The following is a 25689-nucleotide window of genomic DNA, read 5'->3' on the forward strand; positions in this document are numbered from 1 at the left end:
TGCTGCAACAATCATTTTTGCCAATAATATTCTTCAGAAAACCTGCAACATAATGACTCTAAAATGATTGATCTTTCTATTGCCATCATTGTGCTTCCAGGCTCTCCAGTGCAGTTAGAGTGCTATAAATATGAAATTCATCAGAATGTTATGGTTTAGTTATGTCCATTCAATCTAGCGTAAAATGGAGGAATGACATGTGACCAGTTCTGAATTCTGACCGACGAAAAACTTGGGTGGCTTGGTTGCTAAAAATTAAAGGGAGCCCAGGTTGATTTCCTGGTAAGGAGGTACAAGATCGGTGGCTCAGTGGTTAGCACTGCTGTCTCACGGCGCCGAGGACCCAGGTTTGATCACGGCCCTTGGTCAATGCCCGTGTAGAGTTTGCACATTCTCCCCGTGTCTGCGTGGGTCTCACCCCCACAACCCAAAAAGATGTGCAGGGTAGATGAATTGGCCGCACTAAACTGCTCCTTAATTGGAAAAAAGAATTGGATACTCTAATTTTTTTTTTTTAAGTGCAAAATGTTCACAACAGCAAGATCATCTGTGATGATTCTAGGTAGACAGGGCCAGATTTTCCCAAAAGAGGCAGATAACTTAAGTCAGGAAATTTCCCAGCTTGGTAGAACCACCTCAGTGGAAAGTGCTCGTCATACTCAATTTTAGCTTGGGGGTGAGGACAGGTGAAGTTGAGCCTGCCAACCCCAGGAGCAGATTCTGGGAGACCAAGAGAGTGGAAAATTGCTGAGGTGAGCTGGATAGAAGGGCTGCTTTGGTTCTCTGGGGCTTCTTGTAAACAGTTAGTCTCTCTAGCCCTCACCTCTCACACCTCCACCTACTCTCATGTCCCTCTCAATGACCCCCATTCCAATTCAGTGCAATCTCATACATGATGACAAGGGATGCACGAGGAATTCTGGGGAATGAACTGTTAAAGCATTCTTGGGCAATCATAGACTATCCACAGGAGAGAATTTGGTTCTGTACGGGAGGTAGATCAAAGTATCGGGGACACACTCAGCGGCAATACCAACATCCACTCATAGCTCACCCAGACACACAAGTTACACGTTCCTGATACAACAGCACTGTTCCACTTTCGCCACATCCAAACATGATTGTGGATGAATGACAGGAGAAGAGAATATCAATGGCCCAGCCCACCGTAATGATTTGAGATAACGCTTATTGATCAGGGACAATCAGACACCTCTAATTATTCTGTAACATTCTTCTTAAGAAACTTTAATGATTGGAATAAAAAGCATGATGGCTAGCTTTTAACTGTGAATTTGTTAATGTTGGAATATTTGTGTGTCTGAAACTGCACTTAGCTCATAGAAGGGTGAAGTTACGTAAATGCATGCAGGCGCATATGTCAACTGATGTAGGTCATTACAGGAACATAGACTACAACATATTTTACACGTTTTTGAAAGATCGAATAGTTAAACTAACAGAGCTAATAGTATGTGCATCAACATACTGAAGTCTGTTTGTGCTAATGCCTGCTTTATTATGAAATGCTATTTTCAAGGCTATACTCTGTTGAAATCCTTTGGGAGGGTGGGATATGGTCTGCTCCTGTTTTTTTTGGGGGGAGGGGGTGCAGAAAATCCTATGGGAGCCCAAAAATGTGATTTATGCCAGCAGGAATTCCCGAAGCGATTGTCCCTGCCCCCTGCCGATGAGAGTAAGATTTCAGAAAAGGGAAAATAAATTCATCAGCTTTTCAAAAGAAACAAAATAATGCGATTGCAATTAAAGTTCCTTGAGTAATTCTGTGGAGAGCCAACTCACCAACAGATACTAAAAGTTTAGAACTTGAGTCTTTGATTTCACTATAATAACTAGGACTACAGAGATTATATGAACAATTTGAAGACTTGACAATGATTGATGAAAACATTACATCAGATTATTCCTTTCTTAAAAAAGTTATTTGATTGCATTAGTTTTAAATATATATTTTTTTATTGATTTATTTCTGAAAGTAGGATTAATAGCATCCTGTATGAACACACCAATAAACAATTCATTATGCTCACAACAAAGCTAGATGTTGTAAAATTATGGCCTGGGTAGTGTGGCCTAACTTTGACCCAAAGTCTACAACCCACATGTGTTTACTTTTAAATGAATGAAAAGACATTACTAAAACATTCCCACACTAAATCGGTCATTAGGAACTAGATTAAGCCAAAACTGGTGGAATTACCAGTATAAAATATGATTGTTATTAAAAGAAGAATCGTTGATAATTCAAGGACCAGTACAAAAAATGGTTATTACGACCAAGGTCTTCCTGATCAGTTAAATGACTCTGAGATTCCAGCTGCATCTTCTAATTATCATGTATCATATTGCTCCAAATGTGACAAGATTTACTTCAGATAAAAGGTCAGCCTTTTTGTTTAACTTTAGACATAAAAAATATTACAGCTAAAATAGATATGATGTTGTCGTCCTTCAAAAAATGGCAGATACTCAAATAGTATGCAGATTTTATATCTTTATTAAAGACAAATATAAAAATACAGTTCTGAACTACCAATATCTTACTGATCTGTGATTGGTGCTCTTTCTGAGGTAGCCATTCAAATGCTGCTCTTTGCAAGTTTACAGTTACAGCAAATCATTTTTGTGTGCCACATGTAAATGTGTACAATTCAATTATTTTAACCGAGTAACTTGTTTACCATGGACGTTTATGCATTAATCAAATAAGTATCAATTTGCAGTATTTCATATATACTTTAACCCAATTACCTTCTTGTGCTGAAAATAAATCTCATTGCATAATTCTGACATTTTCTACATGAGTCTAAGGATGTATATCCTTCAGACACATCTTCTTTTACTTGTCCTAATTCCACTCCCTTTGACCTTGCACCAAATATTTTATCATTTAATCTCACCTATCTTTCACCCCACTCTTTTGTCCTCTTCTCACTTCCTACACTCCCGCCCTTTTACTTTCTTAAAACCGATTACCTTCTAACTTTTCCCAGTTCTGATGAAAGGTCATGAACCTGAAACATCACTCTGTTTCTCTCTCCACAGACTCTGCCTGACCTGCTGAGTATTCCCACCATTTTCTGGGTTTTCTTTGCAGATTTCCACTATCTACAGTAATTTTCTTCGTCTAATAGGTCCAAATTCTGTCCTGTTGTTTATTGAAGGCAAAGCATCTAGTTTTTTTTATCTCTTTGGTATCACATTCATAAAGAACAAAACTTTGAACAATATGGAAACATTTATTACAGCAGCCAAATTTTTAAGTCTGTTACAATTCTTTTCATGATCTAGAAGAGTTGGTACCAAGGTCTGTTTTTCATGAAATGGATGATGTCGAGTATCTTCTGCAGATTATCGCAGAAAATTCTCATTTCATTGAGTAGGACTCTTCTCACAACCACGTGAAAGGCAGTGACATCATTGTTAATACAATGGACGGCACAGTAGCACAGTGTTTAGCACCGTTGCTTCACTGCGCCAGGGTCCCAGGCTTAATTCCCGGCTTGGGTCACTGTCTATGCGGAGTCTGAACATTTTCCCCGTGTCTGCATGGGTTTCCTCTGGGTGCTCCGGTTTGCTCCCACAAGTCCCAAAATAAATGCAGTTAGGTAATTTGGACATTCTGAATGTCCGTGTACCTGAACTGGCGCCAGAATGTGGCGACTAGGGGCTTTTCATGGTAACTTGATTGCAGTGTTAATATAAGCCTAATTGTGACAATAAAGATTATTATTATTAGACAATAACAACAAAGCCCTGGTGCAATTTAAAAAGAATTAATTCAACTGAGCAGAGGAGATTTGTTTAAAAAAACCTAGCCTGAAGAATTCTATTTAAAACATAAAATGTGTTATTTTATCACATTACTGAAGATATTATAAAAGCAAAATATTGTAGATGCTGGGAATCAAAAATAACACCAGAAATATCTGGAAATACTCAGTAGGTAAGACAGCATCGGTAAAGAAAAAGAAACTGTCCAACTCAGTGTTTCCAACATTTTCAGTTTTTATTGCTAAAGTTATTGTAGACGTTGTGCAGTTTGAAAACTGAAGTGTAATTCCAGCTTCAGAACCAGTGTATTTAATTGTCACAGTTGGTATTTTCCGTAAGTTTTACATACATCACAAAATGATAATTGAAAAAGCTCAGAATTGTTCTTTAAAAGTTTATTCTTGACTTGAAAATATATCATATATAAGCATTAATTTCAGAGACCTTTGGGCTACAACTTACTCTTTCAAGCTGTAATTACGATCACATGATAGTCGCTTATTCTCTTGTTGCAAGTGCTCATTTCTGTCTCGCAGTTCTGCGTTGCAGTGTAACACATAGTTGATGAGTTCCTTAATGACATCCGCTGAGTCCAAGACTTTTCGCAATTCAACAGAGCCAAGCTTAAACTGGACAGAAACACAGGGAAAATGGTCAATTCCCAAGTCCAAAATGGAAGCCTAAAGCATGGATTTTCTAAACCTTAAAATTGGCCCAGAAATTGCTGGAGCAGTGGATGAATTGGACTTTTTACCTCTCCCATCATGCCACAAATGTTGGAGGTACAAGTTAACAATGGTGCAGCAAGTACCACATTGCAGCTGGGAGTTCATGAACATTGTGCTCAACAGTTTATCTCCTTAAACTGTAACATTTAAGGATAAAGAAAGCAACAGAGTTAACAATAGAGAAGGAAATAGGGCAACTAGAGAGTCAAATTAGAAACAAAGAGAAGCAAAGAAGGTTGGACTCAAGAGAGAGAGAAAGAAAGAAGAGGCAGGACGCAAAGTAATATAAATTGTAAAAAGAACTTAGATTTAATAAACTTCTGGGAACTAGGAACATATTACCTGTGGAAAAGAGCTATCATGATTTCATCTGTTCCCTTTATGGGATGAGATTCACATTGGAACTATAAAACATATATGTCATTAACAGCACCTTTCTGGTATGAATCTTCAGTCCAGAACGTCTGTGATGAAATAATACATTCTTTTTTTTTTAAACAGTGCAAAACCAGCAATTTCTTGTCACTCACAGGGAAACTGATGGAGAGTTCCTATTTCACAAAGCTAACAGAAAAACAGTGTAAATCGATCAGTAATTTGTGGCAAATCACAACTCGTATCCTATCTATTGCTCGTCACAAATTGCTGAATTATTTACACACCAGTAACAGCAAGAACTGTGAACTGAAGCTATTTTTCCAACAATTGCTGGGCCATTTATTTCCCCATCCACAAAAATTATCAGTTTCAGAATATACAATATAGCATCTGTAAGAGGGGTCATATTGTCAATTCAAAATGAAAACAAAATATACAGATTGTGTTACCGAAGAATTTGTTTCATAGTAGCTTTTAAGTATTTTATTAAATCTTCTGACAGCAGATAACTTGTCAATATTCCACTCAACATAAAATCTGTTCCAATGCCAAGACAGTCAGAAAGAGTTAACTAAAATATTAAATGCTGCAAAAAAAAGGAAATGGTCATATTAGTTCAACCTGACTTGAGCTATTGAGTCGTAGATGGAGCTCTCACATTTAATTGTGATTCTCAGATAATGAGATGTGGAACTATCCAAAAATAACCTCTGACTTGACACTTGATATTTGCAGTCAGTCAGAAGCACATTCCAAAACACTCTTGAGGGAGCTTCAGGTTCGACATACATATTATGTATGGCTCAACGGGAAGTAACATGTAAGAGACTGCAGTACAAAGAGGTTTTCCCCAAGCTCCGTAAAAGCTCTTTTAATGGTTACATTACTTGTACTAGTCACAAATTTCAAATAAATTACAAATTATTTCTTGATAGATTTCCTGCAGCCACATTACCAATGTTAATGCTTCAGAGTAAAAGTCACCACATCAACCATTTACTGCAAGCTGTCAATTAATTTCACCAATCATAACTACTATGATCATATGAATATTCACCAAAATTAAGTCACCCAGGAGATTTACATGTGCAAAATGGATATTTTATTTATATATAGTATATGCATGTGACAAGATACATAAATATAGATCAAGTTTGGTTATGTGGGGCGTAATTCTAAATTCTAAGTTTCTACAGTACCCTTTGTTATATTACTTGGAGTAATATATGTTACTCATTTGTTTACGCAGAGTTGAACTTAGCTTTGATGATGAATATACAAAGTCGTCCAATGATAAATTATCTATTGAGTAACTAATCAATTTACTTGCGAGTTATTTTCTTCAACACTTTTACTAGTAATCAAATTAAACAAGATGGATTTAGATTAACTATGATTATTATAGTCTACACACTGAGCTACGTCTGTTCTCTAGCTACAACACATCCGAAGAAGAGCGGGAAACAGACTGAGCCTGTTTATTTACTCCTGTCAGTGTTGCCCTCCAGTGATCATCTGACTACACATTAACCCTTCATGTATTTACATATACAGAGATCACTACATCCCCCTTCTTTTGTGTTACATATTTTCTATATGCTGTAAAGAAAATTGTACATAAAGAAACAATGCAGTTTGTTATGCATTATACAAAGTCAAAGAATCAATCAGTTCAATGTTCACAAATTCAAAGGATTCGGTTTACTTCGTCTTCTGTTCGATCTTCTCGGTTGACTTGGAGTAGTTGAGATTTTAATGTCGTTCTGATCATGCCAGCTGCTTTTATAACATTCAAGCGTTGTTGGTTCAGAGATTGATGTAAATTCAACGTTGGAAATACAAGTTGAGGAACATGTATTTTTAAGGGTTGCACCTACTTCGTCGAATTAGTCCACCTCTGCAGTCTTGACAATACACGAACGTGGTGCTGCTTGTCTGATAACTGTGGCAATTTGAGGCCATCCTCTTTCAGTATGTCGAAGTCCAACAATATCATCTGTTGCGAGTGGTTTCAGTGGTATCCCATGTATATGAAAGTAAAGCCAAGTGAACATCCGATTGCGAATCACTAGCCTTGCTTATTAGTTGCTATCCAATGTGCACACCTTTCTCGACTCTGCCGTTTGACTGAGGAAAGTGTGGACTCGAGGTGATGTGGTTGAAATGATATTGTTTGGAGAAGTCTGTCCACACCCAGCTGGCAAAGCAAGGACCAATACCTGACATAACGGTTTGCAGAATTGCAAGTCTCGCAAATGTCTTGCTACAAGTTTTAATGACTGACGATGACGTGAGATCTGGAAGTCTGGACACTTCAGGAAAATTGGAGTAGTCGTCTATTATGAGTACATAGTCTCTTCCTTTAGCTGGAACAAGTCAATGCCTACTTTCATCCACGTTGATGGAGCTATTTCGTGCTGCTGGAGTGTCTCCTTACATTGTGCCGGTTGATGTTTTTGACACATTGTACACATCATTACCATGTCGGCAATCTCTTTATTTATTCCAGGCCAATATACGGCTTGTCATGCTCTTCTCTTGCAGTTCTCGATTCCGAGATGTCCCTCGTGAATCTTGCTGAGCATCTCTGACCTGAGAGTTAGCGGAATGACGATCTGGTCATTTCTAAGTAGCAGTCCATCCACTACAATTAGTTTTGCCTGTATGTTTTGGAACTGTGGACAGTGTCCCTTTAGCCAACCATGCTGGAGATGATGTATTACTCAGAGAAAGGTCGCATTTTTTTGTGTCTCCAGGCAAATTTTCTGCAAGTTCTCGTCAGACACGGGAAGATTTTCTTTGTACAGCTGCAGTTGATCTTCTATCTATCAATGTACTCAGGAGATGAGCTTTCAATATTGGTGGATCTAGATAGTGTGTCGGTTATGATGAGGTCCTTTCCAGGAGTGTAGACTAGTGTGAAGTCATACCTCCTCAACTTCATCATCATTCTTTGCAGGCGAGGGGTCATATTGTTTAGGTTTTTATCAATTATATTGACTAGTGGCCTATGATCAGCTTCTACGATAAATGTAGGTGGACTGTACACATAGTCATGAAACTTTGTGATGCCTGTGATCTGATTAAGACTCTTTTTTTCAATTTGTGCATACCTGTACTCCGTGGCAGTCATCACTCTGGATGCATATGCTACAGGAGCCCAGTTAGTTTGATTGTCTTGCTGAAGTAGTACCACACCAATTCTATCTTGACTGGCGTCGATTGAGATTTTTGTAGGTATGGTTGGATCAAAAAAAGTCAGAATCGGAGCTGTCATCAATTGATGCTTGAGGTCCACTCATTCTTCCTGGTGGTGTGGAGTCCACTCAAACTCTGTATTTTTTCGAATTAAGTTTCGTAGAGCCAACGTCCTCGTCAATAAGTTTGAAATGAATTTCCCCAGGAAATTAATGAATCCCAGAAATCGAAACACAGCTTTTTTATTTTTCGGCTGCTGCATGTTCTGTATCGCAGATATTTTGTCATTATCCGGCCTGACACCTTGAGCTGAAATCGTATCACCCAAAAATGCATAGATGAACGTGCAAATGTGCACTTCGACTGGTTGAGTTTCAATCCATATTGGTGTAATCTGTGAAATACTTTCCTTAATCTTCCCATGTGGTCTTCTTCCATCGTAGACCAAATAATAATGTCATCTACATAAACTCTCACACCTTCAATATTCTCCATCATCTGCTCCATAATTCGGTGAAAAATTTCTGAGGCTGAGATGATCCCGAAAGGCATTCAATAAAAACAGTAACATCCAAATGGAGTGTTGAATACAGAGCAATTTGCTTGAAACATCAGGCATCTGCCAGAAACCTTGTGAAGCGTCAAGTTTGGTAAAAATGCGAGCATTTGCTAGCTCACAAGTTATCTCCTCTAGCTTGGGGATAGGGTAGTGTTCCCTACGGATGTTCTTGTTTAGATCTTTGGGATCCATATAAATTCTGAGTTCACCTGAAGGTTTCTTGAAGCAGAACAACGAGCTGACCCAGTCAGTCGGTTGCGTGACTCGAGATGATTCTTTGAGACTATAATCGTTGTAATTCTGCTTTTAGTCTTTCACACAGGAGCTGGAACCCTCCTTGGCGGATGAATGACGGGTTTTGCATCCTTCTTGTGCAAAATGTTATATTGGTATGGTAGTGTGCCCAGACCATGAAATACATCAGGGTATTCACTAAATAATTGCTGGATGTCTTCGTCCAGTCGTGATGTGTCTTTGGTATTCATGAAGATTGTTTTGGACAAGCCGCAAGTCCTTGCAGGCTTGAGCACCTAACAGTGAAGATTTTTGGTCGTCCACGATTTCAAAACGTAGTACTTTCTTGACCTTCTTGTTGACTACTTTCAAATGACAAGATCCTTTGGAAACAATCTGGTTGCCATTATATTCTTTTAATTTTAATTTGCATGCAGCAGATATCATCTCATACTTCCCTTGGATTGATGTGAGATCTTTGCTTATCATCAAGATTGCCGATGCGCCAGTGTCAAGTTTGAAGAGTATCGCACAATCATATACTTGCACTGTCGTAGTCGATTCACTGTTGGAGTCAATTGCTTTGTTAAGGAGCCTTGATGTTCTTCTACTGAATCTATGATTCCCATTAAGAACGTGTTCTCCAAGGAACAATAATCCTCATCTTCAGTAAAATCTTTCTTGGATTCTTGATTTTCCATTTTATTAATGCTGCGAACATTGATATGCTGTTGCTTCGGTGTTGGAATTTTAAATATCGCTGTTGACTTGCATTGGGAAGCAAAGTGGTTTAGCTTGGAGCACTTTAAACATATTTTTCCTTGTGCAGGGCATTTCCCCTTTAAGTGGGCGTTACCACATTGGTAGCACGTCATGACGTCGTCTCTCTGACGCATGATGCACATTCGCGTATGAGCAGACTTCTCTTGAGCCCTGCATTATTATGCGAAGTGCGCATGTCCCAAGCTGGAGCGCGTGCGCAAAATAGCTGCCATCCTGAACGTGCTTCTTTGCTGCCGCAACACCATTTCAACACTCTCAACCTCATGGTGGACTTTCGCGCCATTTTCCGGTGATAAAAATCCAAATATTGATTTCGCTTTGATCATGCAAATACATTTTTCATCGCGATTTTGAGCGTTATATCATTTAGTCTCAATAATGCTTCTTCAAGCTTTCATCACAAAGTCCGTAAATGATTTGATCCCTTACTAATGAATCATGCAAATCAGTGAAATTACATGTCTGTGCTAGCAGTTTTAAATCGGTGACAAAGCTTGTGATCGGTTCGTCATTTTTTATTTGTAACCTCTTGTGAAATCTGAAACACTCCAGGATTTCATTAGTCTGCACCTTGCAGTGGTCATCAAACTTTGCGATAATCACACCAAATTTGTTTTTATCTTCACCTTCTGAGAATATAAATGAATTATATATCTCAACAGCTTGCTGACCTGCTATTGACAGTAGCAGTACTATTCTTCTGGCTTCAGAGGCAGCACTTAGATCATGCACTTCCAAATAAAGTTTCAATTGTTGCTTAAAGAGTTTCCAGTTTCAATTTAAATTACCGGTAGTTTTCAGCTGCCATGTAGCTTGAACGTGGTCCATCGAGTCGATTTGTTGTCGAGGATCTGATTGCTTCGAAGACTTCCAAAGTTGAATAGTCAGTACTGGAATTTTCTTTTTTCTTGCCTAATCTTTCTAGTAATCTTTCTTAAAGCTTTTAACCCTGGCACCATGTTGTATTATGTTACTCATTTGTAACTTGGTGTATCAATTCTTCAATGCTTTTACTAGTAGTCAAATTAAACAAGATAGATTTAGATTCACTATTAATATTATACTCTACACTCTGAGCTTACTACACGTCTGTTCTCTAGCTACAACATATCAAAAGAAGAGCGGGAAACAGACTGAGCCTGTTTATATACTCCTGATAGCATTGCCCACTAGTAGTCATCTGACTATACTGACTAGACTTTAACCTTTTGTGTATTTACATATACAGAGATCACTACACCTGTTACCCTTGTAAATCGTTCTGTTAAAGGTGCCACCGAGACAACCAATGGCTGCTTTTTAATATTGAAAGTAAATCGCATTATGACTTCGCATTTGGTTCTCTCAAGTTACTCAACAAAACTCTGGCTACCCATCTTATCCTGCACCATGAGCTGCCCAAACATATTTCCTGCCTTTGCTAACTTTTATTGTGTCCCAGTGACGGCATGTTGCCAATTAAAATACTTATTCACTTTAACATCCCCAACTTTGGTTTTGCAGAAAGGTCATTAGCTCCAAACATGAACCTTTTCTCGCTCTCCAGATGCTGCCTGCTGACTGTTCCCGGCATTTTCAGATTCAGATTTCCACCATCCACAGTATTTTGCTTATGTGTACAGTTCTTACCCTTATGAAATTGCTTCATAATCTTGATCCTCATCACTGTTACCTGCTCCAATCCTACAGTTCTCTGTTACTACAGCTCTACGTACTTTCTACTCCTCCCCCTTCCTTTCTCTTCTCCCACCACTGGCAACTCTGCCTTCAACCATTTAGGCCCCATTCTCTGAACTTTGCTGCTCAACACCTCTGCATCTTCACCATCTTTTTTAAGACCTGCAGAAATCGTATCACTTTCCAAAATCTTTTTGTCATTACAAAGGAAGAAAGAAACTGATTCAGCAGAAACCAAGGAGGTTAGATCACCTGTGTTTATTCTGTTCCTATTATAAATTTTAAAACATTTTTTCTGAAGAGTTGGTAACAATTGTATTTAACATAGGAAACATGAACAATCGGCCTCCCAGGAATCAGTAAAAGATGTTACATATTTCTTTCCAAATTCATGAGATTTGCACCTCCCTTTCCACTTCCATCTCAGCATTTCTGTCACACCCAGATTCCCAGACCAGCAACAGCAAAACCTCTGGAAGTTCAGGGACAAAACTTCAGCACACATTTCCTTTCTATCATATTAAAGGCAGTTCAGTGGAAGCACTCCCACAGAATTTCATGGAGCCTTTGGGACAAGCTCAGAGACGGGAAGGTTGGCAAAATGGTTGGGAAAGCAGGAAAGCATGGGGGGAGGGTAATGCTCGCAGCTTCCCACCACAATGCCATTTTGTCAATGGCAGGAAAGGTGGTAGGCAGCTTGCCTGCCCGGAGCACAATCAAGTGACCAATTAAGAGCCTCTTCTCACTTCTGCTAACAGTGCAGGGGAGGGGCTCTGTTGCATGGGGAGAGTGCCAGGGTCTCCGGCAGGTGAGGTCTCCTTTTTGGGGACTCTTTCGGTCCATGAGGGCCCCCACGCCCTGGCACCGAGACCACTCCCATAGAGAGCACTGGCCCTCCCTCACTTAGGCCTGCCAGAGTGGCCCTGGCACCCCTGGACCCCACTTACTGCTTGTAAGGCTGCACGCCCATCGCTGTGTCCTCTTCCTCCAGATACAAACCAGCACAAGCCCCTCTCCCAGAGGTGCTACTGATCGGACAGCTCTCTGATTGGGCTGGTAGCTCGGTGAGACAAGCCAGCATCCTTATTAGGATGACAGGTCTGGCACCAGCCAATCAACTGGCTGCCACGCATAATATATGGCCCCAGGTCCTACTGCCCGATGAAGCTGGGTCACCCATACTTTTGACCTTGGTGACAGGACCCCTACAACCTCGGAAAAATTCCAACAATTCTTGTTGAAATCTACTCCAGTATTTCAATATGCAATATTGGCAACGCCAAGGAAGTTCCACCCTGTTAAAGGTACAGATTTTCTGCTGAGCCTTCACTCTCTAATTAATGTAAATGAACACATGAGCCTATTCGAAGAAAAGCAAGGAAGTTTTCCCCAAAGCGTTGACAACTGCTGAAACAGATTGGTTATTTATCTTGTGTAGAGTCTTTCTGTGATTAATTTGCTATATTTGTGGAAGAAATAGGGGGTTTTATATATTTTCCTTGCACTATGAATTTTCAGTAATGTACTTTGGGTGTTTGCAAAGCAAAGCAAAGAGTTAACTGCTGGTATGTGAATAACTCTTTGCACTGATTAGGTTAGGCATTAGGGATAACATATCATATGAATGAATCTGGACGTTTATAGAAACAAAGTGTGGGATGTTAGAACATGTCAATGAGACTGAATGGAAATGAAAACAGTTTTACTGACTGCAGAATAGGTAGCCTTAACAGTAGGAGGCAGGAAGATAGTTAAATGGCTATTCTGTCTGCATACCTCTGATTGTATTACTAAAGACCGCAAGTTTAAAGAAAACGTGAGCCTATAAGGTGTCTGCATGCTAACTTTGTTAATTTTCATCCATGATGTAGCTACTGAGGATAAATGGTCCATTGATGTAACTGTGAATGGAGTATCAATAATATTGATTGTGTTATGAATGGTGCAAGTCAATTGCTTTGACAAAATATTTTTTCACTTTTGTCGAGTCAAGAACTCGAATAAATGTTCATGTAATTTACAGGACCTTAAATTAGTCTACATTACAGGAGTGCTTACATGAATTGGCTGTAAAGCCCTTATGTCCTACATAAATGTAAATACAAACTCATTGTTTCCTAATTTACTGGTAGTTTTCACATTATAAAATGATAAATCAAAACAATAATAATAATCGCTTATTATCAAAAATAGGCTTCAATGAAGTTACTGTGAAAAGCCCTAGTCGCCACACTATGATGATTGGCAAGAGAACCTGAACATAAATTGCATAATTTAAGTCACCATTTTTGTTTCCTCAACTTAAATGTTCAGGGGTCAAATAAAAAATAACATATTTAACATAGCAAAACTTACATATACATTTTATATGCAAAGACTATTTTATACATACTCATAGGTAGATTGGTTGATCAAGATAACAATTTTAAAGAACTCAACAAACTTTTTAATTGACATTTCTAGGAAAAACGTAGCATTATAATTAGTAAAATGGGCTGTACCACCAGGAATCCCAATGGTGTTTTCTACCGAATGTGCACGTCACCTTATATGTGTTGAAAAATCTATATATATATATTACATACAGCAAGTATTCAGTACTGGTGCTGCATTAGTACTTTTCATTACTCTAATAGGTTATTTCCTAGCAGTAACCTAGGGAGAAAATGAGGTTGAAAATAGGATTTTAAACTTGGTAGGAATAAAAGCAACTGAGGATCATACTTCAATGGCTGAAGCAAAAACTTTCTGCAGTTCTTTACACCAGATGTTTATATTTTAATTCAAGGACCTTTACTTCAAAAACATAAACATCTTGAAAAGAGAGTACTAATTGGAAAAACTGGTGGCTTTCAAAATAGCAGCAGCAAAGTCAGTCATTTATCAAGGCCTTCGAGTTTCTGATTCATTAAAACTCACTCCTCACATATATATATAAATATAAATGTGGTAGGGCTGGAAACATCTGCGTGGGTGAGAGGGAGTCTTATCTATCTGATTTTATTTTGGCTGGAATTACTGTTAGTAGGAGAATGCAAAAGTTGCTTGGTGGTCTAGAAAAGTCCAATTCTCCAAGTCAGAAAAAAAAACAGCCCTCAAAATAAAATACCAGCAGTCTGATTCAGCTAAAAAAAAAATCAAAAGTAATATAGAATGGAAAGAATGATCTAGGAGCAGTGTGGAGAGGAAAGGGATGGCCTTGAGAAAAACAGCAACTGGGGTGGGAGGGACAGTGATGATGTCCTGTAAAGAGAAATTCTTTCCAGTTAAGGTAGTGGTAACAACAGTAAAATCTTAAGAGCACTGTTGAAAATATTTCTCAAAAATCTCCTTGACATTTCCAGTTTATTTGGCATTACGTTATAGCCACATCAAAAACGTTCTGTCGAGAAAACTAATGTGAACTTGCAGCACCAGCATTTGGCAGAACATTCGTACTAAGAAGCACAGGGAACAGGATAAAAATGCAAATGGTCATTGCCTGACACTTATGTGGCATGAAGGTTACTTAGTAAACACCCAGAAAACTTAGGTCCTCTTCCAAACAGTCCCCACAGTACAATACTTCCCCCATCTATTCAGATCAACAGTGAGATTCTGGAAAATGTGGACCATTTCCCGTATCTTGGGAGTTCCCTCTCGATAAAGACAGTCTTGAACACAAAATTCATTATCGCCTCCAATGTGCCAGCTCAGCCTTCAGCCAATGGCGGAAAAGCGTATTTGAGCACCAAGATCTCAAACCCAATAATAATGTTGTGGTTTACTGGACAACAGTGGTCCCCATGCTTCAGTCATAGAAAACCTACAGCAGGCAACTCAAAACACTGGAGAAATACCATGAGTGCTGCTTTTGCCAGGTCCTCCAAATCCAGTGTCAAGAAAAGTAATCCAACAGCATCAATCTCTCTCTCAAGCCAACATGTCCAGTACTGAGGCAGTAATCATTTCGAAATAGCTCTGATGGGCGGACTTTGCTGTTTGTGTGCATGCCATCAGACCCCTGATGCAACTGCTTGACTCGGTCGCAGCAGGGGACTCCCAGGAAGACACTAGTAATGCTTTAGAGATGATTTCAAAACATCCTTTTTTTCTTTTTTTTATAAATTTAGATTAGCCAATTATTTTTTCCAATTAAGGGGCAATTTAGCGTGGCCAATCCACCTACTCTGCACATTTTTGGGTTGTGGGGGCGAAACCCACGCAGACACGGGGAGAACGTGCAAACTCCACACGGACAGTGACCCAGAGCCGGGATCGAACCTGGGACCTCAGCGCCGTGAGGCGGTTGTGCTAACCACTAGGCCACCGTGCTGCCCTCAAAACATCCTTGACGAGATCAAACGTACCCTCCAACTCATGGAAGCCCCTTAATTGTGGCTGATGAAAATGGGGAAGGTATATTCGGGAAGGCACCAAATACATTGACAGAATTCACAGAGGTGAAGCCAAGATATTGGAGTGAGCACACAAACCTTTAAACACTTGCCTAACCCTTCACGCATTACATGTCTTGCATAGGGCAGATAACCCATTGGACTTATCAGCAATTTCAGCACCCACCAAACCAGAATGCAAGCAAATCATCTTCAACCTGAGGAGTTGCCGAAGAAGATGCATGTTTTTTGCAACTTATTGGCTCAATCGGAATGGTGTCCAGGTTATGCTGTTTGTGGGTATTTCTAATTTGTTATCCCTTTACAAGATGTTACATTTTTAAAAAATGAAGGTTGTTGAATTAAAATGTTAATATCTGGTAGTATAAATGTAAGGAGTGATCCGATTGGACTAGCCATTTTCCTGCAGAAGAGCTTTGATGTGCCCTATTTTGGCGTCAAGCTTGAGTGGTGAGCAAATGGCTCTGGCCCTTTTTGAGATTGCCGATAAATCTAATCTCGTAGCATTTGGAACTTCTGGAATTCCAAGGTGTATATTGACCAGTGAATGCAGGTTTGCGACAGACAACAGTAGTGAGCACATCAGCAGATTTATCAATTAGCACATTGAGGAAAGGGGGCTCGTTAAACTACTCCATTTCAAAGGTGAATTAAGGTGTGTAAGGAAATTCTTACATGCAGTTGCAGATTCAAATATAGCAAATATGTCATCTACATTTCGGAACTAGGCAAGGGATAAGTGGTTAAAGGCTATTCCATCAATAACACATTTCTCTTTTAAACTGATGAAAATGTTATCGAGTGTTGTCCCGAGAGAAATACCCATGGCAATATCGTTTATTTGGGCAGAAATCATGCCACTAAAGCTGAATTCAACTGCTCAAACTGCTAAGATCAATCAAAACAGATCCAGCACATGGCAGTGCATCTAGATTGCCAGGATCTAATGATGCAGTGTAAATGTCTATGGTTTCCTTGCGCAGCACTTTCGTGATTTGGCTTGCAATATCAAACAAGCACATAGACACACCACTGCTGTCAATATGCAGGTTGCATATAGATGTTGCAGAAATGAAGGGGTACTCATTCAGAACTGGTTACAACAATACACTCAACTATTTGGCCAATTCATGTTGTGCAAAACCAGTCATAGCTAAAATAGGGTGTAATGGGACATGACTTGTATGGGAATGTAGTGAACCATGAGGGGAAAGTCAATCACATACACCATAAGGCAGCTCGTTAGTCTTACACAAGTCCAGTGTTTTGTTTTCAAGCAGGACTGTACGGTCAAGCTTGACAGCAGATCGAATAGATACATATTTGGATGCATCACTGAGAATGGTGTGCATTTTATCAATATAATCAGGCTTGTTAAGGATGACTATTTCAGTCCCTTTGCCCAGTTTACAAAAATGCATGTCTGAGCTGGCCGCTGAACATTCATACAAGTGCAGGTGAAAATCAGACAAGTTATTGTGTATCCTGCAGTTAGAATGCTAAAGATCAGCAAGGCATGCTTTCCAGGACTCAGCATAAAGAGACTCAGCAAAGACACATTTGAAGTAAAATAATGTAAGGATTAGCATTATAGGCAGAATGTTGTCAGGGACGGAAGGGCATTGCATATCATGCAACACATGTTCTTCAACTGGAACATCATAGATATCATAGAATTTACAGTGCAGAAGGAGGCCATTCGGCCCATCGAGTCTGCACCAGCTCTTGGAAAGAGCACCCTACCCAAGGTCAACACCTCCACCTTATCCCCATAACCCAGTAACCCCACCCAACACTAAGGGCAATTTTGGACATTAAGGGCAATTTATCATGGCCAATCCACCTAACCTGCACATCTTTGGACTGTGGGAGGAAACAGGAGCACCCGGAGGAAACCCACGCACACACGGGGAGGATGTGCAGACTCCACACAGACAGTGACCCAAGCCGGAATCGAACCTCGGACCCTGGAGCTGTGAAGCAATTGTGCTATCCACAATGCTACCATGCTGCGGTAAATAAATACATAAATTTGAATGGTAGTAATTAATGTATTACAAAGGTATTGTAATTGAATATAAACACTTTAAATGCCTAAATGATGTCTAAGTATCTTCAAAGATTATTACCAGCACTATCATCACGAGTACACATTGATAAATTGAAAAATACAAGTCTATCTAAACTGTAATAAAAGATATACTAGTGTTTTGGGACTTCCGGTGGCGGCTATGAGGGAGTAAGTCGTCCATTTGGTGGCTCTTGCTCCGGTCAGACTTTAGGACCTTTTCCCCCGACTTTTTTGAACTTTTGAGCGCTGGACTGAGAAACAATAGCACTCTAGATCTGAATCCATACAGAGTTGTATGGACTTAAGGAGCAGAAGGGAGTGAAAACGACGAAGAAGGGGCTGAACAAAGGTGGTGTGGAAGCTCAAGTGGGAGGAAAGATGGCCGACGAATGGACCATGGAATGGACGGTCCAGGCAGCACTGGACAACATGCTGCAGGTCATGAAAGAGAGCTTCGCAGCACTGAAGCGATCGGACCAGAGGCTGGACGCTCAGGATAAGAAGGTCTAAGCACTGGAGAAGACAGTGGAAGAGCAGGCGTATTTCCAAACGGTTCCGGACGTGGAAGTTAGAAAGTTGAAGGAGCAACAATCAAGGCTGATGGACAGGCTGGAGGACCTGGAAAACAGGTCTCGCCGGCAGAATCCGAGAATCATTGGGCCCCGGGAGGGGGCCGAGGGAGTGGATGCCACGGCATATGTGGCAGACATGTGCAGAAGCTGGTGGGGGATGATTTATTCCCGCGTCCGTTGGAGCTGGACAGGGCACACAGAGCGCAGGTGAGGCAGCCGCGAAGAGGGGGGGGGGGTGGTCAGGTTCCATAGGCTCGTGGTCAAGGGGCGGGTTTTACAGTGGGCCAAGAGCACGAAGAGCTGCTCATGGAACAACAGTGTCCTGCGCATCTATCAGGATCTGAGCCAGGCGGTGGCCAGAAGGAGGGCAGCCTATAGACAAATTACAGAGGTCCTGTTTAAAAAGAAGGACAAGTTCAGGCTACTTTTCCCGGTGCGGCTTTGGGTCACATACCGAGAACAGCAACATTATTTTGACGATAGGGGGACAATAGGTGGGAGACATGGTGGCGGAGGAGTTGAGAGCGACCAGGCTAACTTCTTTGAGCTAGTCAACGGGAGCGAGGTGGGGGGGTGTGGGGATGAGGTCGGGGGTGGGAGCTGTCAAGAGGCGGACCAGGGGAGGCGCGGCACATGGGCAGGGGGTGGGCCCAAGAAGGGGGATGGTTGATCGGCGTGTGGGGGGGGGAGGGGCAGGGTGCCCTCCAACCAGGCTGATCACCTGGAATGTTAGAGGGTTAAACGGGCCGGTCAAGAGGACACGTGTGTTTGCGGACTTACAGGCTCTGAAGGCGGATGTAATGTTGCTGCAGGAAACACATCTGAAAGTGGTGGACCAGATTAGATTACGGAAGGGCTGGGTTAGCCAGGTCTTCCATTCGGGGCTTGACGCTAAGACCAAAAGGGTCGAGATCATGATTAACAAACGGGTTAAATTTGAGGCGGAAAGCACAGTTGCGGATGGGGGTGGTAGATTTTTCATTGTCCGGGGCGAGCTTGAGGGGGTGAGGGTGGTCCGAGTGAATGTTTGGGCTCCAAACTGGGATGATGTAGATTTCATCAAAGGGCTGTTGGGGAAAATCCCCGACTTGGGATTCGCACAAGTTGATTATGGGTGGGGACTTTAATACAGTCCTCAATCCCGACCTGGACCAGTCATGCTCCAGAACGGGCAGGGTCCTGACAATGGCAAGGGAACTGAGAGGGTTCATGGAACAAATGGGGGGGGGGGGGGGGGGGGTGTAGACCCCTGGAGAATCAGCCGGCGACGGGGAAGGAGTTCTCGTTCTATTCACATGTTCACAAGGCCTATTCTCATATTGACTTCTTTATTATGAGTAGGGACTTTTTGGAGGGGGTGAGGGATATAGAATACTCGGCGATCACTATTTCGGACCATGCACCACATTGGGCCGACCTGCAGGTCTGCAAAGGTAGTTACCAGCGCCCACAATGGAGTTTAGAGGTGGGATTGTTGGCAGAGGAGAGGGTGTGTGAGAGAGTGGGGAAATGCATGCAGGACTACCTGCAGGTCAACGATACAGGGGAAGTCTCAGCAGCGGAGCTCTGGGAGGCGCTGAAGGCGGTGGTGAGAGGGGAACTGATCTCAATCAGAGCCCATATGGGCAGAATGGACAGACTGGTGCAGATGACACGGATGGATAGGGAATATTTTTTGTTTTTTAAAATTTAGATTACCCAATTATTTTTTCCAATTAAGGGGCAATTTAGCGTGGCCAATCCACCTACTCTGCACATTTTTGGGTTGTGGGGGCGAAACCCATGCAGACACGGGGGGAATGTGCAAACTCCACACGGACAGTGACCTAGAGCCGGGATCGAACCTGGGACCTCAGCGCCGTGATGCAGTTGTGCTAACCACTAGGCCACCATGCTGTCCTACGGATAGGGAATATGCGGAGTCCCCGGAGGGCAGAGAGGTGGAGGTAGTGGATGCCGAAAAGGCTTTTGACCGGGTGGGGTGGGACTATTTATGGGAGGTGCTGGATGGTTTGGGTTTGGGGAAGCCTTTTTGGACTGGGGTAGTCTGCTATATCAGGCCCCGGAGGCTAGTGTAAGGACGAACAGGACGACATCTGAGTACTTTAGACTATACCGCGGGACAAGACAGGGATATCCCCTCTCTCCATTGCTGTTTGCGTTGGCCATAGAACCGCTGGAATTGCTCTGAGAACGGCAAGGGGATAAACAAAGAACAAAGAACAAAAAAAATTACAGCACAGGAACAAGCCCTTCGGCCCTCCCAGCATGCGCCGATCCAGATCCTTTATTTAAACCTGTCACCTATTTTCCAAGGTCTACTTCCCTCTGTTCCCCGTCCATTCATATATCTGTCTAGATGCATCTTAAATGATGCTATCGTGCCCGTCTCTACCACCTCCACTGGCAAAGCGTTCCAGGCACCCACCACTCTCTGCGTAAAAAACTTTCCACGCACATCTCCCTTAAACTTTACCCCTCTCACCTTGAAATCGTGACCCCTTGTAATTGACACCCCCACTCTTGGGAAAAGCTTGTTGCTATCCACCCTGTCCATACCTCTCATAATTTTGTAGACCTCAATCAGGTCCCCCCTCAACTTCCGTCTTTCCAACGAAAACAATCCTAATCTACTCAACCTTTCTTCATTGCTAGCACCCTCCATACCAGGCAACATCCTGGTGAACCTCCTCTGCACCCTTTCTAAAGCATCCACATCCTTCTGGTAATGTGGCAACCAGAACTGCACGCAGTATTCCAAATGTGGCCTAATCAAAGTTCTATACAACTGTAACATGACCTGCCGACTCTTGTACTCAATACCCTGTCCGATGAAGGCATGCATGCTGTATGCCTTCTTGACCACTCTTTCGTCCTGCGTTGCCACCTTCAGGGTACAATGTACCTGAACTCCCAGATCTCTCTGGACATCAATTTTCCCCAGGACTCTTCCATTGACCATATAGTCCGCTCTTGAAGGGATGGAAGGGAATGGTCGGGGGGGGGATAGAACACAAGGTCTCGCTCTACGCAGGTGATCTGCTTTTATACGTGTCGGATCCAGCGGCAGGGATGGACGGGATTATGGAAATCCCAGGGGAATTCGGCCAGTTTTCGGGCTACAAGTTGAACATGTCAAAAAGCGAAATGTTTGTGGTGCAGACGAGGGGTCAGCAGAATAGGCTGAGGGAGCTACCGCTTAGGCTGGTTGGGGAAAGTTTTAGGTATTTAGGGATACAAGTGGCGCGTGACTGGGGCAAGATGCATAAGTTGAACCTGTCTAGGCTGGTGGAGCAAATGAAGAGTGAGTTTCGGAGTGGGATGCGCTCCCGCTGTCACTAGCGGGGAGAGTACAGTGAAGATGACGATCCTCCCGAGATTCCTGTTTATTTTTCAGTGTCTCCCTATATTCATTCCGTGGTCCTTCTTTAAAAGAATCAATAAAATCATCCTGGGATTTGTTTGGGCGGGGAAGTCCCCGCGGGTCAAGAGGAGGATGCTGGAACGGACCGTAGAGAGAGGGGACTGGGATTACCGAACATCAGCAACTACTACTGGGTGGCTAACATAGCCATGATAAGGAAATGGATGGTGGGTACGGGGTTGGTTTGGGAGCGGGTGGAAGCTGCTTCGTGCAGGGGCACCAGCTTGGCAGCCCTGGTCACGGCTCCTCTGCCACTCCTGTTGGCCAGGTTCTCCACCAGCCCTATAGTGGTAGCGGCTCTGCGGATTTGGGGCCAATGGAGGAAGCATGCGGGGGGAGCGTCGGTCTGGTCCCCAATATATTTTTTTTTTTATAAATTTAGATTACCCAATTATTTTTTCCAATTAAGGGGCAATTTAGTGTGGCCAATCCACCTACTCTGCACATTTTTGGGTTGTGGGGGCGAAACCCACGCAGACACGGGGAGAATGTGCAAACTCCACACGGACAGTGACCCAGAGCCGGGATCGAACCTGGGACCTCAGCGCCGTGAGGCAGCTGTGCTAACCACTAGGCCACCGTGCTGCCCCGGTCCCCAATATATGACAACCACCGATTTGTCCCGGGGAAGATGGACGGCGGGTTTCGAGCATGGCGGAGGGCGAGGGTGGGGAGGATGGGCGACTTGTTCCTGGAAGGGAGCTTTGCGAACATGAGGGCGCTGGAGGAGAAGTTCGGGCTGGCGAGGGGGAATGACTTTCGGTACTTGCAGATGCGGGATTTCGTACGTAGACAGGTCCCGTCCTTTCCACGCCTTCCACCAAGGGGGATCCAGGACAGGGTAGTTTCCAGGGGTGAACTAGGAGAGGGGAGAGTCTCGGATATTTCTAAGGAGCTTATGGGAGTGGAGGACACAGGGACCGAGGAACTGAAACTCAAGTGGGAGGAGGAGCTTGGTGGGGAGTTGGAGGGAGGCGTATGGGCAGACGCTCTGAGGAGGGTAAATGCAACCGCAACATGTGCCAGGCTCGGCCTGATTCAGTTCAAGCTAGTTTACCGGGCCCACATGACGGTGGCTCGTATGAGGAAATCCTTTGGGCTGGAGGACAAGTGTGCTAGATGTGGGGAGGACCACGAACCATGTCCACATGTTCTGGGCGTGTCCAAAACTCAGGGGATACTGGCAGGGATTTGCGGACGTCATATCCCGGGTACTGAAAACAAGGGTGGCGATGAGTCCAGAGGTGGTAATTTGTAGGGTGTCAGAGGACCCGGGAGTCCAGGAGCGGATAGAGGCCAACGTTGTGGCCTTTGCTTCCCTGGTCGCCCGGCGACGAATACTGTTGGCATGGAGGGACTCAAAGCCCCCAAAGACCGAAGTATAGCTGTCGGACATGGCAAGCTTTCTCGGCTTGGAAAAAATCAAGTTCACCTTACGAGGAACACTATCGGTGTTCGCCCGGAGGTGGCAACCATTCATCGGGGAACTAATCGTCGGCGGGGGGGGTAGAATAGTGTAGAGTAGGGGGGAGGAATAGGCGGGTCTACTGTCTATTTGCGAGAGAGGAACTGTTATTTGCACTATGTTTTTGTAATTGGTATCTGCACACTAATGTATATTGTTACTGTTTACAATGCCAAAAAATACGTCAATAAAATTGTCTTAAAAAAAAAAGAAATACGAGTGTTTTTTTTCTGTCATTTCCAATTTAACAACATTTGAATCAGTTACTGTATTTGCACATGCATTTATAATCTTATAAAATAAACACAAGGTTAAAAGAGAACAAAAACAACTTGATTTAAACGGCGCTTTGGTTGAACAGCAGAAGAGCAGGATTTGGGACTGTTGAGAAACTTTGTGGACGGAGATAAAGGATTCCAAAAGTGAGATAATGGTCTAAATTCTCCACCTTGCGATGCTGCAAACACAAACTGTGATTGGATGGAGAACCGGGCGCCCGGCCAAATAGAGGTCCGCACCCGGTGCCAAATTGGGCACCATGTTCCAGTCCTTTGCTGGTGGCAATAACGAGGTTCCCACCCCGCGTCAGCATGCAAAACTGGCATTTGATTAGCGTTTTTGGCCCACTATGCTCTGGGTCTCCGCAATGCTCCACCCCTCTCAGGCAGAGGGCACTACAGGTTTTTACAAATGGGGACCGGGCACCATGACTGCTGCGGGGGAGAGAAAAGATAAGCAAAGTTTGAAAAATGTTAAAAACTGCACTACTTGCTGGGGGGTGGCTACCAGAGGGTATAGCAGGCAGTGATCTGCTGACAGATCCGTGGATTCAGGATGTCCCCCTCAGAAATGGGGTGAGCTGGCATTGTTGCAGTATTTCTTTTAAACGCACCCATTTGGTACAAGTTACAGGCCCCTGGGTGCTCACTATACTGACTGCTCGTGGTGTCCTGTAAATGTTCACAGAGCCTCTGGTCATTTGGATGCACACCCAGTCCAACACTCTGGAAACCTCATACCCCAGCTGACCCATCAACGCAATGGGCGTGGCCAAGCTCAATCAGTGGCTCACCAATTGCTGCCACTCCTCAGTGCACTCATCAGAAGCACAGGCCCACTGAGGGAAGCTGGGGACTAGCAGAAATCACGCCAAACAAAGGATACATGCAGTGGCGGACTGGCCAGGGTGTCAGCTTGCCCGATGGCAAGTGGGCCCCTGATGAAGTGGGCCCCCTATATCAAATAAAAATGCAATAAAGAAACAAACACAACTGTTTTAGTAATAAAAAGGAATAAGAAAAAAAAGAGAATAGGACACAAATAAGCAGTGCATGAAAAGGAACGAAGCAGGGGAGGTAGTGGAAGGATGTGGAATAGGGGGGCCCGGGTCGGGCATAATTAAGGAAATTCCATGTTTTCAGCAAGAGTGTGTGAATTTAAAGATAAAGTTACAATTCGTGATTTGAGATGGTCGGCAACTTCAAAGGATATCAAGCAGTAGTCTTGGTTCAGCCGGTACATCGATCCGGGGCCCGGAGAGCCAAGAAGGGGCCCGTGAATCTCTGAAGGGCCCTTAAAAATTATAATTAATTAGATAATTAGATAGGGGCCTCACGGTAGCATGGTGGTTAGCATCAATGCTTCACAGCTCCAGGGTCCCAGGTTCGATTCCCGGCTGGGTCACTGTCTGTGTGGAGTCTGCACGTCCTCCCCGTGTGTGCGTGGGTTTCCTCCGGGTGCTCCGGTTTCCTCCCACAGTCCAAAGATGTGCGGGTTAGGTGGATTGGCCATGCTAAATTGCCCGTAGTGTAAGGTTAATGGGGGGATTGTTGGGTTATGGTCGTACAGGTTACGTGGGTTTAAGTAGGGTGATCATTGCTCGGCACAACATCGAGGGCCGAAGGGCCTGTTCTGTGCTGTACTGTTCTATGTTCTATAAATAAATCTCCAACTTCTTTCATGAGATTTGTATTCTAACTTAATAAAATATAATTGTTTTTAAAAAGAGCAATACCAAATAAAAATGCAATAAAGAAACAAACAAATAATCACTCAGCGTATGAAGGAACGAAGCAGTGTTAAACGGATGTGAAAAGGAGTGGGGGGGGGGGGGGGGGGGGGGGCGGCGGCGCTGGTTCACCCGGGTCAGACATAGTTGGAAATCCACGTTTTCAGCAAGAGTGTGTGAATTTAAAGATAAAGTTACAGTTCGTGATTTGAAATGGTCGGCAACTTGAAAGGATATCAAGCAGTACATAGGGTCATGAGATCACCGAAAAGGAGAAGCGGTACCTTTGACCGTGAATCATGAGGTCAAAGATATTGAAGTGATAAGCCATGATCGGTAAACTCAAAGGGTTGCGACTTGTAACACTACACTGGTATCAAACTGGACATGTTAACTTTGG

The 25689-nt window shown here is 42.9% G+C and overlaps 1 protein-coding gene across 3 annotated transcripts in view; it reads right to left on the reverse strand.

Annotated features, from left to right (window-relative positions):
• Positions 1-25689, reverse strand: part of xrcc4 (X-ray repair complementing defective repair in Chinese hamster cells 4) — a 581072-nt gene that overhangs the window by 341078 nt on the left and 214305 nt on the right. For all 3 annotated transcript variants that reach the window (XM_038805363.1, XM_038805362.1, XM_038805365.1), the window contains one exon: positions 4258-4424. In XM_038805363.1, the coding sequence (XP_038661291.1) occupies positions 4258-4424 (167 nt within the window). The remainder of the gene's footprint in view (positions 1-4257; positions 4425-25689) is intronic.

The sequence above is a fragment of the Scyliorhinus canicula genome, chromosome 8 (genome assembly GCF_902713615.1).
Source record: "Scyliorhinus canicula chromosome 8, sScyCan1.1, whole genome shotgun sequence".
NCBI lineage: Eukaryota > Metazoa > Chordata > Chondrichthyes > Carcharhiniformes > Scyliorhinidae > Scyliorhinus > Scyliorhinus canicula.